Below are 14,691 nucleotides of genomic sequence, written 5' to 3'. Positions count from 1 at the left end.
ACACACACACGCGCGCGCGGAGAGAAGGTGCACGGATGACCAGCATGCATCCACCTCCCTCCATCTGATAGTTTGTGGGCCGGAGCCGTTTCTGCAGGAGGCCGTGGAAACCTCCCACCATGGCAGAAGGTATGAGGAGCCTCTGCGCTCTGAATAGAATAGGTTTTTCTTCTTCTTGTATTGTGCTTTCTTTCCTCTCTGTGGGCCTGGGTGGTTGTCTCTTGGTGTCTGGGGGAAGGCATGTCTTTGTTGATGTGGACGCTGAATGGAGGTGTGAGGGGCTGCAGCAGCAGAGAGCGGCGGGATGGGCTCAGCCTCCACTCAGAGCCTCACAGGTAGACCACAGCCATCCACTGAGGAATCTGACCCGGAGAGTCCTCTGGAGTAACAGATGAAGGTTTCATGAAGATACAGCTTTTAATCGATTTCGGTGTTGACAGAGGAAAGATACATTCGATTGTGAGGGCCGTCTGGAGTCCAGCATGTTAGGACATGCACTTCAGCGTATTAAAAGAAATGTGTAGAAAAATGTGAAAATATATGCATTTATAATAATAGATTCGTTAATTTATATAAATGAATCAAATATCGTATTAGGTCATAAACAGTGAACAAAACAAAATTTATTGGAATTGTCATTAAAAATAGTTGATTAATTATTAGTGGATGGTCAGGTTTGTTTTTTAAAACTTAACTGTCATTAACTGACTTCATGAATCATGTCAGTAGCCATTTCAATATTTCTCATGTTTTAGCAGTTAGTTATATCACTTCTAATCATTAATAAAGAAAAATAAAGGCTCATAGAATACAACAAAACCAGTAAACCCTCTAAATCATCTGAAAAAAGAATCGATGAAGTCAATTTGTCAGAAAAATCCTAAAAGATGACTTGTTTCTGCTTCCAAATGTGAACATTTTCTGTTGTTTTCAGTCTTCGCTGTGAGTAAATTGAATATCTTTCTATTGTGGACTGTTGGTCGGACAAAACAAGACATCTGAATTAAGCATCTCGGGCTTTGGGACATTGTAATGGACAGTTTTCTCTATTTTCTTACATTTTCTCGACTGAACAATGAACTGATAATCTTGAAAATAATCGGCAGATTATTTGATAATGAAAACGAATGAATGCTATTTAAATGTGGACATCTCATGCTCTGGCCATGACGCAGCTCGTGGGACGCATGCGGGAGCCCCGTCGGTCCCTCTGGGCTTCACCCTGCTCTGATCGTCGGGCCTTTCGTCCATCGTGTCACCGTGTCTCCGTCTGTTTGCAGGAGGCCGTGCGCAGAGCGAGGAGGAGGCCGCGGATCTGTCCCGGGGCAGCGGAGTCTGCAAGTGGTTCAACATGCGGATGGGCTTCGGCTTCCTGTCCATGAGCAGCAGGGACGGAGCTCCTCTGCAGGAGCCGCTCGACGTGTTCGTCCACCAGGTGAGACGCTGCTGCTTCCTTTGGGGGTGTTCAGGGCTGATTTCATCACTGAACTGTCCTCCAGAACTGGGGATGAGAGATCGGAAGGAGTTACTGATCATATAGTGGATGTGAATATATGTTACTAACAATGTGCAACACAGTCATGTGTACAGCTGTGTTAGCTGTTCATACATATACCGCGATGAAAATACATACACTGGATGTGAATACCCTCCAACACTGAAAATGTGCAACTGGTCAGATATTACTCTCTGAACTGACTGTAGGCAAAGCAGATTTCATATCTGATGAAGTGGCTGATTACTGACAAATTACCCATAAGCTCTTACGTGTAAATGATGACAAATAGCAGTGTGTCATCATACTAATGATGTGTTATTAAAGTTTCTGAGCTCCCTGGTGTGACTTTGACAAAGAGAAATGCACTGATGATATCCTTAGATTGGTCAGTCCAACAGAGAAGCTTTTCTTATACCACTTTAACCTTCAGAGGACCATTACAGGTACAAAAATGACAAAAATGAATGCTGGCGGTTCTCATATTTTCTGGTAATCAAGCTACATTTACACAAATGTCAGCTTCATTAGATTACAGTTAACACACCTTCCCGTGCATTCATCGGGTTCTCTTGAAAATGTCAGAAAAACTTGGCTTCTAATCGGCGTCCCTGTAAAAGTGATGCAGCAGATACTCCAAAGCAAAAGTGCACATTTACAGAACCCTTTCAAGATAGTTCACATGTTTAAATGACATTTGTGGTTACAGCCTCTCAGATGCCAAGATGAACTAAACAATTTTTTTTTTTTTTGCCAACTGTGTTGAGCATTTCTATGTCTTTCAGTTTGTAGACCAGGCAGAGCTTTCTGGAGTAAAGTCAGTCATTAGCCCTCAAAAGAAGAATTTAAGACATGTGATGTGACTGATGTGTTTTTGTGTAAAATTACCTGAAGATTAACACATCTTAAAGTCAACCATGCCTGAGTCCGTTCTGCCACTCCCCCACCTCACAGATATTTGCTGTGGAGCCTCAAAGGTGTAGAGGGGGGTTTAGAGCTCAAACAGTTCTATTTAAAAGGGGTTAGAGGCTAAAGCAGAGAAAACAAGGCTCATTCCTCTCCCCATCCAGACCTGCTTCCTGTTATAAAGTCATTAAAGCATCAGGGAGCCCACCCAACCCTGAGTCTCCGTCCCACCTCCCATGTGGAGCCTTTTGGCGCAGACCTTGTCTCAGGTTACCTGCCCCTGTGATGCTGTAAATCGTCTGATGAAAGAGAGGGGATCAAGGCCCTGCCCAGGCTTGTTTTGGTGTGCAGAGGTTTGATCAGATGGGAGATTGTAGTGTGTATTGTTATAATGACTAATTAAATGTTGTTAGAAATGAATTTGAGGGACAAATGTGAAATGCAGCAGATTTGAAGGATTTGGTGGAGCTTAAGGTCTCAGTATGCTTTGAAACAGGTCTCACAGTGTGTTGTTTGACCACGTTTAAAGGCAGTAATGTTGATGCCTGTTCGGAAAGCCAAAAAGCCTGCCATCATAATCTCCTCCTGACTGCTTCAAACTGGCGTACCAGTCTCTCTCTTGAAGAAATCTGTGTCTTTTGCCTGTTTGGAATCTCACTGTGATGATTAGTACAAATGGTAGTAAGGCTGCACACTTTCAAACTGCCTCCTCTCTAAGCACAAGGTGTTCCATTCAGTTGGTGACATTAAAAAGTGATGGCCAGTAGCTGTGTGAAGAATAAAAAAAGAGCTTGAGAGAGTTCAAAACCTTCACACATAAAACACATGAAAAGTGGGGTTTCAGGAAGTGTGACAATCCAGCAAGTGCTTTGTTTGAAGCATACTGACTCCTTGAAGTCCACCTGATCCCTTCCAGTCAACGAGAATATAGGATTAAGCAGTGTGATCTCCTGGGATGACAGATAAGTAACAGGTCACTTTTAAGAACATTTTGTGCATCGTGTGACGCATTTTAAACTTTTCTGGTGTCATTTAACATCGTCCACATTTTACTAGTTTTGGACAGGAAGAAAAGGACAAAGTCAGGTGACCTTTGTTGTCATGGTAAACAATAATAAATTCCCTTAAGTTACGTACATGATGCAATTGAAGTTACATATGTTACATGGAGTTAAATGACAACACTGGAAATGTCATAAGACATTGGACAGTTATTCATACGCCATTTGGTGAGACCAGGCTGGATTATGTGTACAAAAAAAAGTGATTTAATTCCCTCTTTAACACCATTCATGTTAATTATCTAGTTCTTCTGTTTATTTCAAACTCACCAGTAAAACTTAATTTCTTCTGTGATGTCGCTTTTTTTTGTTTGTTAAAAAGAAAAAAAACCCCATCAATTGTCCTCTGAGCTGACTGGATTATCTAACTCTCCCAAATGAACGTCTGTTTTTTTAAGATGTACGTTGTTTTGCTGAATTTCAAGGGACAGTAAATTTTATTGTTCTATTCTGTCACTTTGATAATGTTTGGCTTTTTCAAGACAAAATGTCATTTTAATACTGCTTTCCCTGAAGTGCAGGTGTTTTTTGCTGTGTTGACTGTGTGGTAGGTCATCCCTCTTTTTACTTATCACTACAATTGGAAATCTAATCAGTGAAAGATCAATGGTGATGGTGGATGCATACAGTCTTGCCACTTCTGTATGCTATCCCAGGAATGCACTACTCCTGTGTGTCATTTCCCAGCATCCTCCAGTGCAATGGTCATCTGGAGATTTGACCAGATGGACTCAGTTTAGAGTTTGTGGCTGCATGTAGGTGGTGGTGCTGAGGAAGCAGAGGGGGCAGGGGGTGGGGGGGGGCGGTGGGGTGAGGAATGCTTTAGAGGTTTGGTTGGAGACACAGGAGGGGAGGAGGGGTGTTTGAAAGCATTGATGTTTTAACAGGGCTGTCAACAGGATTGGATTTTTATGAGAGCGCTGAGGATTCTCTGACAGAGCGGCTACACCTTTTCTTTTTTGCAACACTTACAGAGATTATCTCAAGTTTGCTGTCATTTTTCAAGTAAACTGCCCCTTTGTCTTGTGAGGACCAAACTGGAAATGGTGCATTTAAAGCTTAGACTTCGATCTGAACACCTGTATTGTCAGGCGTCAGAAACTGCCAAAATAACACTTGTTTTAAAACTGCAATAAAAGACATGTTTGACAGCTTCACATATCATCACCTTTCAAGCTGATATGGTGAACTTGTTGGCAAACAGTCAATATTCACTCTCTTTTAGCACCTTTTTGGTCTCTACCAACTCCAGAGGGAAATATCTGGCTCTAAAGCTGCTAAGTGCTCCACTATGTTTATCAGCCGGTCTTGAACATTGTCTCTCTGCTGTGTGGTGCTGAGCAGGTAGTTTAAAGTGGTGTTTTAGATCTTTTTTTCTGCCTGCTGTGGATGAAAATAACCCTATAGGACTGGTGAGAATGAACCAAAGTGTAACTTTATGGGCCTGAAAAGTTTTAGCTCTCATAAAGGTCTCAAGAATCCCACATTCAGCTTATTCATACCACTATCTGAAGCATTCTGTGGCAACTGCTTAAACTCAATGAACCTCATTCTTTCTCACTGACAGAGCAAACTGCACATGGAGGGCTTCCGCAGCCTCAGAGAAGGTGAGGCCGTGGAGTTCACCTTCAAGAAATCATCTAAAGGGCTGGAGTCTGTCCGGGTTACTGGGCCCAATGGAGCCCCATGTCTGGGCAGTGAGAGAAGACCGAAGAGCGCCCAGAAACGACGCTCCAAGGGTGACAGGTCAGTCCAGCCTGAGGACATCCACATGCTCTGAACAGTTCAACATTTTGTCTGTGTACAATGCAGACCTGGAGTCAGGACGTAGGAAGCCTTGCTAAAGACTACAAGCTAGCTAAACTAAAAGCTAGCCTGGTACTGTCCATCACATCTGCAGCTGACTAATGAACATGTTGCATCTTGCTTGTTTTTGATTCACATGCAAGTAGAATCGGAAATATTACAATTTATGATTTATGTGAATTATTACGAATGTGATGGAACAGTTTCTTGATGACAAACAGTTCATCTATCCACCTCACAAGTCTGTGAAACAACTCTGGCTACTACAGAGGTTAACCTTGCTCTGTCCAGAGTGAATTAATATGCTGCTAGCACCTCTAAAGCGCAGTAATTAACATGTCATATCTTGTTTATTTAATCTGTACATAAATTGAAATTTGAAATTCACAGTTTGTCACTTCAGGGGAGTTACATTCTGCAACTATTTCTTGATCACCATCAGTTCAGATATTGGCCCAGCACACTGATGCTGCAGTCTCCAGCTGTTGCTGTATGCCAGATACAGTCGGTAAACACAGGTTCTGCTTTTTGACACTTTGAAGGCAAGATGGCATCAAACCTGGAAACCTTACTGTGATGACTGCACTCAGGGAAATTGTGCTTGGTGCCCAGTTAGGCCACAAATGATCATTTTTATATTTGTCATGTCAAGATAAAATAAATGAGATCCAACATGTTCATGTTTTATCTTAAGAGCTGTTAGAGACATGTTTGTTTCACTTTGGGAGGAGTCAGGCTAGCTGTTTCCCTCTGCTTCCAGCCTTTATGCTAAAGCTAGGACCTGACTCAAGTTCTTTACAAAGTGCAGGTTTCACACAACGTCGTACTTTGATGGTTCTCTTGAATGGTATTGTTGTTGCTGTTGTATTGGAATTTTGTTATGTTGTTATAATTATTATGCATGAAGAAGACAACATTAAGTGGCTTTCTTGAGGCTAGAGGAAAAATGTTGTAAATGATTTGGTTTGTATGATTGAATGATGAATGGCTAGCAACTGAAATGGTGAATCTGTTAGATATTAATTTCATTGCGACTTTAAAAGGACGCAGTAACTTGAAATATGCAGCAATGATCATTCTGTCTATGAGTGAGTCCGAAAAACCTACTTACCTTAAGAAGGCATGTTTCTAATTGATATCAGCTTTCAGTGTTTGTAATTTGGAACAAGAAGCAACAAGGTGAAAATGTAACTTTTAGGCAATAATTAAAGCTAGTAGATTTGCATCAGAAAGAAGCTGCCATGCATCTTGTGCTATGGCAGATGTATTTGAACTGAAAATATAGACAAAAAATGACTGGATAAGAGGGAGATTTTTGCTCTTTTACTAGTGATGCCAGTTTATCTCTTGTTAATGAAAGTTCTGTCTGGAGTGAAGAAGAACTTTCTCAGCATTTTGCTGACTAGATGTTGGCTCTTTGTGGAGCAGCAGGCTGAGCTCGATCAATAGATTGTTTGATATCTTCAGGACTCTTCAACCCCCAACACTCATTTCATTTCATTATGCCTGGCAGTGATCATCTTCCTGTCTTTAAATACCTGCTGGATTTGATTACATTCAGATGTTCCTTCTTTTCTCCTTCTTACTGCTCCCAAAACTTGAAAGTTGCAATTAAAAAGTTTGATTTGCAGACCATAGGCCATTAAGATCTGACAAAGTTATTCATGTGATAGCATCTTATTAAGTTGAACTTCATTAATCATGGTGGGCAATGATAGAAATAATCCCACAACTTCCTGTCCTTAAGTATCCGCTATGTCGGTTTGATTGCATTCACATGTTCCCTCGTTTCTCCCAAACATAAATGCAGTATTCACAAGAGGAAAGGATCCTATCCATTTAATTGATAACAGATGTAGGTGCCCGAGAGAGGTCGGAGGTCACCATTGCCATAGCAACAATGGGAGGTCGTGTGCAAATGAGGTGGAGGGGAGGGAGGTAGGAGGGTTGGTGAGCAGGGGTCAGGGTTCAGAGGTCACGGTAGTATTGAAACAAAGGAGCTCCCTCTCCCACTCCTGTGGCCACGCTGATCAATACTGAGCCTGATGGGGGGCTGGGAGGAGGGAGGAAGAGAGGAAGGAAGTGGTGGTTAGCTGTGAGGTGATCCAGGGCTCAGCCTGAGCTTCATCACTCTGTATCTCACAGACCTTTTTCTGCTTTAAGAGACATGTATTCAGTATTATTTGATCATCAACAAACGTCATGATGTGACTCAAACCAACAATGAATCCTACCAACATGTACTGTGTGTGTATGAAAGCCTGACGAATCTCCTCCCTCTGTGCCGTGGAGCTCATTGTTGTCCAAAAACTATGAAAAACAGCCCAGATCACCAAATGTGGATTAATCCACCTCTAAAAATAGTCCCCAACAAATGGACTGTTTTCTCCTGTTTGAGGCATGTTTGTTAAAAACTACAATGATCAGCTGATTAGGGGAATTCCTGAGCCTTTTTTCAAAATGACACTAGTGAGCCGTTTAATATGATGACCTCTACATCTCCCTTTAGATCTTTAGTGTTTCAGCATCTTTATGTGTTTGGGTTTTATGACCTGCAACTCGACAATTTTGGTTCAGCAATTTTGGTGTTCTCATCAACCTGGTTTCCAGCAGCAGCAGCAGCAGCAGCAGCAGCAGCAGCAGCAGCAGCAGGCAGCTGCTGGAAAAAGAACCAAACAGCAGACAGACACAGTTAGCAGCTAGCTGGTGAACATAGTGGACTATTCAGCAGCTAAAGAGCCTAAAGGCACTGATTAGCTAACATGTTAGCTGCAAGGCCGAGATACAGTATGTCCAGCGTGTGTGATTCGATGTGATAGCTTGATGCAGAGCTTGTTTTTAAAAGGTTTATGTCCTCAGCAGGAACCAACAGGCTGCAGGCAGGGCAGGGCCGCCGGAAAGTTGTTGGTTTTGGTCCTGAATGGGTTTTGTTAACAATAAATGAAACTTGATATCAGAGTACATTCAGCGCACTGTAGGATGAGACTGATGTTGCCTTTACAGTAGACCAGTTATCTTCCTCAACAGTCTACAATGTCAGTTTATATTTTTACACTTCTGTCAGGTGATCCTTGCAGGCAGTCATTGGTTTACATTTATTTCTGTATTAAAGCAATTCATGAAAAGACAGGAAAGTTGCTTGAGATGTGTAATTCATCAAAGTGAAAATTAAAACGTTTACTTAAAACATTATGGAGGTATTTTGAGCTACAGGGTGACTACACAAGAAGCCCTGAGGCTCAAACTAAAGAAAGGTGAAAATTAAGGTATCCTTTAATGATTTTAGATTATGAGGCACACTGATCCTAAACACAAGCATGCAGCCTTCAACTAAAATCAAAACGTGAAAGTCTTTATTACATTAGAGTTTGTTTTTTGGTATTGGTTTTCTTGCAAACACTTTGCACACCATTGCATTTCTTAGTGTTGAAGCATAGGCATAATGTTTCAGAAGTCTTAAAAAAGTGTTTATACATAATTTATAAGAATTCTTGAAACATAGAATAATAATTCCGTGTTGCCTTCAGTGATCCCTGCTTGTCTGACTGCAGATGGAGAGCAAATGGGAAAAGCCAGGGCCCATAGAAAACCAGGCTGTCTATATACAAAAAAAATCAATGCTCTTTTTCCTGCCTGTTTAACTGTGCAGTGTGTCTTTGTGCTTGAGCCTGACTTGCCTTATTTATCTTGCGCTAATGTATTGACCAAGAGGATTTTACTTAGCGACTAATCATTAACTTTCTCAGATATACTGATAACAATACACACACGTCTACAAGATCATAGCAGCTTGTTGAGCAGCAACTGTTCTGTGTTGAGATCTTTACTGTGTACTGGATTTTAAAATGTATGCCCTGTCTCTCAGTGTTAATGGAAACGAACAATAATTTGTGTATCTGCTCCATGATTTCTACCTGCTCCAAAATGTAATGGGTTCTTCCTTGGCTCATGCTCCTTTCTTTACCAAATTTTGTGAAAATCAAGCCAGGAGCCTTGTTTCCCTGTATTCCTCCTGACAAACAGACTTCTTGGTGGGGGTAAATACCATTGTGTGCTGTTAATGTTTAATATACATTCAAGTTTAAGTAACAGATTCCCTGTGAACTGGAACTCTAAACATTTATAGATGTGAAGAATTTGTCACAGCAGACATGTTTACTCACCATAGCAGAAATAGCACAGGTGTAATTAATCATGTTATTGGTGATTGGGTTCCATTAAGTGTCTCAGTGAAGCCAGGCAGATACTCTACAGATGCACTTGATTTTCGCCCTGAATTGGTTGCCCTCCACTAATCTGAGAAACGGACCATTTCTGCCACATCAGTTGTCGTTTGACGTGCAGTTTAAGGGGCTGTCATGGTGCCTGATTAACTGCCTGAACGATCAATGGTCTGACTTAAAGATGATCCAAGGGCTTTTTGGCTGGATTATAAACTCTGGTGAGCCAGTTATAATATTGTTTTGGGTTTTTTTACATGTTGTGGTTAGCTGTAGTCTGAATGCTGTGATAGAAAACAGAATTTTGCTGGAAAACAGGCAGACCGTATTATGTGTATATAATAATCATATATCTGCCTCCATATTTAACTTTTTTTTCTTGCCTTGTGTTCATAATGGAATAACACAAGGTAACACTGCATGAAAAACATTAGGCAAATGCCATCATACCTGACATCAGCACAATTTACAAAGAGAAACATGACAGATCAGTCACAAACAGACATATCTTAAATCCAGGATCTCTGAAAATGAAAATGTTCTTTATTTCAGAAGTTAAAGTACTACTAGGAACTACTACAGATGTCTCCTACTTCACTGAACAGTCTCAGTGTATGTGCCCTGGAAGTTTTAGGTCATCATATTAAACTCCTGTGTAAGTTAGACTGGACTGGATCATGATTGGCTTTCAAACTCTGATGTCATAAACTCCTTCTGGTGTGTCCAGGTGTAAAACTGAGGGGGTTTTTTTTGCACAGAGAAACTTTCAGATAAAAACAAACTGCACAGACATCATTCTGCACACTGAAGGTCAAACATCACAGTGAAGGAACAAGAAGAAAAACATTTTTTTGAGTGCAAGGAGACTTTAAACACTCTGCAAAGCCAAGATCCAATCTTTTATCTTGATTGGTATGACAACAAAGCCAGCTTTCAGTGTGGCTGACAAATTGCCCCTGATACCATCCCTTGAGGGACAGACATCAATTTTGGCAAATCCCTTAACAGCTGTCCACCACTGGGACTTCATGTGACAGATATGTCAAGTCACAAAGGATCTGAAACTCAAGCTGGAGTGTGCTGCCCCCTGCTGGTAGAATGTAATCATCAACAGTGACCGTGTGCATCTCTGCCACCAAAATAACGTGTCCCTTTATTGTTTCTTCACCTAGCCTGTGTGCTCACTGCATTTTTATGTATTTGATATTTTTCCTTATAATAAAATACTCAGTATTTATTTATTTATTTTCGCCATGGTGCAACTCTCCCCTACACGCCGCTGCTGTGATGTGTCAATTTTCCCTCTCTTATGTGTTTGAGAAATGATTGCTGCCCCAGCCAAACATATCTGAGAGCATATGATAAGTTTCATTAAGGCTGCCTGCAATATTTTGCATTTGAGGATTTACACAAAGAGCATGTAAATGGATGTGCTTGAGAGCAATACAGCCATTAGAGAAGCAGTGTAATCCACTTTGGTCACCAAAGCAAAGTCAGTGCATCACTAGGTCAAGAAGGAAGCATTAACTATGAATTTGAGATTGCACACAGTGTTTGCAGACTAATGACTGACTGTAATAGCCCCTCTGATGTAATACTCTCTCTTCTGTTCATTTCAGATGCTACAACTGTGGAGGACCTGGCCATCATGCCAAAGAGTGTCAGCTGCCCCCTCAGCCAAAAAAGTGCCATTTTTGTCAGAGTGTTTCCCACATGGTCGCCAACTGTCCGGTCAAAGCACAGCACCATCAGCAGCATTCGTCTCCAGCCACCTCACAGAGGGACGAGGAGGAGCAGCAAACCCAGGCCGCCCTCTCTGAAAACCTATGAATGATTGAGGGAAACTGTGAGGTTTTTCACTGGAACACTGCTGACAGAAGGAGCTACCTCAGGTTTTATTTATTGAGCGGCAAAACAGGATTCATCTCCGTGGTCCTGACGTGATGTGTTGTTCAATAGAGCGCTGACAGACATGTCCACTTTGAAAACTTTTATCTTTCCTTCTGTCTGGTTTTCCTGCCTTGAATAAGTGTCTTAGCTTTGGATCGAAACAATCAGATGTCCTGTTTGTACAGCCATGTAGTAGCCACAGATATCAAGTCCTTGTTTGGACTGATCTGACATGACGTGTGTCCCTGTTACCTGAGCCTTTTTACATAAATGAAACAAAAATCTTGCTGCTTTACAACTCTCCAGAACACTGTACACATGCTGGGTGTGTGACAAGTTGTTCAGAGTGGCCAGAGTGGACTGATATATGGGTTTGCAGATATTTGATAGTGCTGCTGTCAGTCTATGTCAGTTTGGTGTATAAAACCTGTGTGATGGTCACGATAGAGCTCTTTTTATTTACAGTAGATGTTTTGACATGTCACAAGAGGAAAATCAGATGCAATTAATAACTGCATTTCATTTAGGTGTTGGCTGCTTAGGCTCAGGTGTTGTGCCTGCTTGCTTCCTGGAACACCTATCTGGCACACTTTATAGGAGCTGCTATTAATGATATTAGTTACACCTGTCTTTCCTGCTATGACAAATAAAAATCTGAAATGTCAAAACACTAACTGAGCATTAGGCATCATAGAGTAGACTTCAGAGCAGTTGTACTGGGTTGCGTTTCTACAGGTGTACCTAATAAAGTGGCCACTGAGTGTATATCTCATGTCATGACCTCAGAGCTGTAAGAAAATCTCCATTCATGAAATCTCGAATCCCACATGGGCTTTATAGTCAGATCAGAGTATGAGGTTCACTGTGAGGAGGTGACTCAACAAAACATTTTGGGAAGTCAAAACTTTTTCATAGTGTCACATATTTCAAGTCCATCCATCCATCCATTGTCTATACCTGACTATCCCCTTCCGGGGTTGCGGGGGTGCTGGAGCCTATCCCAGCTGTCAATGGGCGAGAGGCGGGGTACACCCTGAACTGGTCGCCAGTCGATCACAGGGCAACATCTTTCAAGTTTTTTTTTTTTTACAACTGAACTTGAAAGATGAGGTAAACAATCCAATGTGTGAATGTAAGAGAAAAAACATGACATTAACATTAAGTTCTCATCGTGAAAAGTGAATGTTACAACGTAAGTGCCATAGCCTCCACTGTCCAAAGGGTTGATGAGAGCTGCTGTCACATGTCACATCCCACTAAAAACAACACGACTTCACCACACATGTATCTGTGAACAATAAGTCTACCTTTGTCCGTTAGTGGGGACGTGTATGTCTTAATGACCAAGTCACCATTTCGTTACTTGAACTTATATGCAAGACCGGTATTGATTGTATGGCAGACTTTGTCTGCAAACAGTAATAATTCAAAGGGAATGTTCACACATATGAATCAGGGATTTTTTCACATCAACAGTATTTACTCAGTTGTATTTGGAAGTTGTAGATGGAGCAGGAGGAAGGAGTTGAGATGCCTTCACTCAATTCTGTGAGGGGCTAAATGTTTGTAGATATTATCTTTTTATATTAGCTATTTATTCAGAGTCGTTCTCCCTGTGGGGCAGACTGAACACTTTGACCTGTGCTGTGACTCAGAAAGATATCTGTACCTTTTCAATACCAACTCAATACTCAACCCACTTGCTGTATGTCTGTCTGTAAATTCTTTACCGTTTCATTGCTTACTGACACTCTAATTATGACAGTGTAATTTTATGACAATGTAATTTTGCAAATCTTCAACTTGACTATATTCTCACTGCACAGAAACAACACAGCATTTCAGTGTCTATTATGGAGCTGCGTGGAGTTTACTGTATTTAGCATCTTCATTTGAACTTTTTTGACCTAGTTTCTTTTAGGATGTGTATAGATGTCTAAGTTATTCACTGACCCAGAGCATCATCTGCCAGATGAGCCGTGCACTATCTGTATGTCATTTTCTGCCACACGAAACAGAGCAGCAAGCACTGTGGCAATCTTGTGTGAGTTAAAGAAACCATCCGCTCTAAACACCTTTAACGTTGTGTATCATTGCATTTCTGACCAGGGATTTGCTAGTGTGTTTGACATTTGGATCAGTCGTCAATATGGACAATGTGGTGTCTTTATGAGATATTTAGCAGCAGAGACATTTCTCCACTCGAGAAAACACCAGCCGCAGAGAACGTAGCAGGCTTTATTGTTGTTTGTGATAGTTTAAGTATTTCAAAAGACTTGAGTTGTTATTATGTCGCCTAACATGTCTTCACCTGGCCTATGCTGTGACATCCAAATGGTTTTAGCAACTGAGCTAGCTCCCAAGATTAGCCAGTTAGCTCACTAACAAGCTACAGCATTGTTTAGCACTCAGGCTTTGGAGTCTGTCTCTATTCAGGGAGAGTTTTTACATTCACTCCATTTATAACATTGAGGAAATAGTTTGACATTTTGGGAAACAAATTGATTTTCATTCTTTATGACAGTGAGATGAGAAGATTGATAGCAACCTCATGAATCAACTATGTGGCTGGACTCAGGACGTGTTCAGCCTAGCTAAACATAAAGTTTGGATACTGGTGGAACTTTCTAGCCTGGAAAAAAATGGCCACCAGCACTCATGAATTATCACCATATATCGTGTTTGTTTAATTTGCACTAAAACAGAAAAGTGATGTTAAAGACCAGCAGTTGTTATTTTTGCATTCCTGTTATGGATTAAACAAACAAGATCAAATTTTGTTAATTAATGAGCTTTATAGAGTTTGGTAGGTGTATTTTTTTCTCATTTAACAAGGCTAGTGGTTCCATAACCCACAGACATTAGGGGACATGTATGAAATCACTAAGTCAGCAAAGCAGGTTGAGGGAAAGAATCAAAAAAGGCAATTAAAACAGTGAATCACTAAATAAGACCGAGAATGAACTCAAAATCAGACAGATACATAAAAGTCGACAAATGGCCAAGCTACTGAAGTCATCCAAAAGATTTTTTTTTAAACCATTAGCACTGATTGATGATCCTGCTCTGATGGATACCAAAACTGGTATTCAGAGATGACACAGCAGATATCCACTTTTTCATTTCCTTCAGTCAAAGCAAGCATGACACCATATTTCAAAGTCACCATGATGTTGTGTTTATTGTACATATCAGTGTGGGTTTTTCATGTGTTGTGGAATAATGTCAATGGTGTGTCTGCATGATCGCGAGTAGAATAATAGATTAGCTTTTTCATGTTAAAAGGGGACTGGACTGGGCCCACAGATTGCAC

General features: G+C 41.0%; 1 protein-coding gene across 1 annotated transcript; it reads left to right on the top strand.

Annotated features, from left to right (window-relative positions):
• The first annotated feature begins 304 nt into the window (after positions 1-304).
• Positions 305-11,318, top strand: LOC139346174 (protein lin-28 homolog A-like). The gene is made up of 4 exons (XM_070985120.1): positions 305-335; positions 1,281-1,435; positions 5,030-5,208; positions 11,108-11,318. The coding sequence occupies exons 1-4, from the start codon at positions 305-307 to the stop codon at positions 11,316-11,318; spliced, it is 576 nt and encodes a 191-aa protein (XP_070841221.1).
• The last annotated feature ends 3,373 nt before the right edge of the window (positions 11,319-14,691 follow it).

The sequence above is a fragment of the Chaetodon trifascialis genome, chromosome 17, assembly GCF_039877785.1.
Source record: "Chaetodon trifascialis isolate fChaTrf1 chromosome 17, fChaTrf1.hap1, whole genome shotgun sequence".
Lineage (NCBI taxonomy): Eukaryota > Metazoa > Chordata > Actinopteri > Chaetodontiformes > Chaetodontidae > Chaetodon > Chaetodon trifascialis.
Note: the sequence above shows the minus strand (reverse complement) of the source record. Positions and strands in the feature narration are given on the sequence as shown.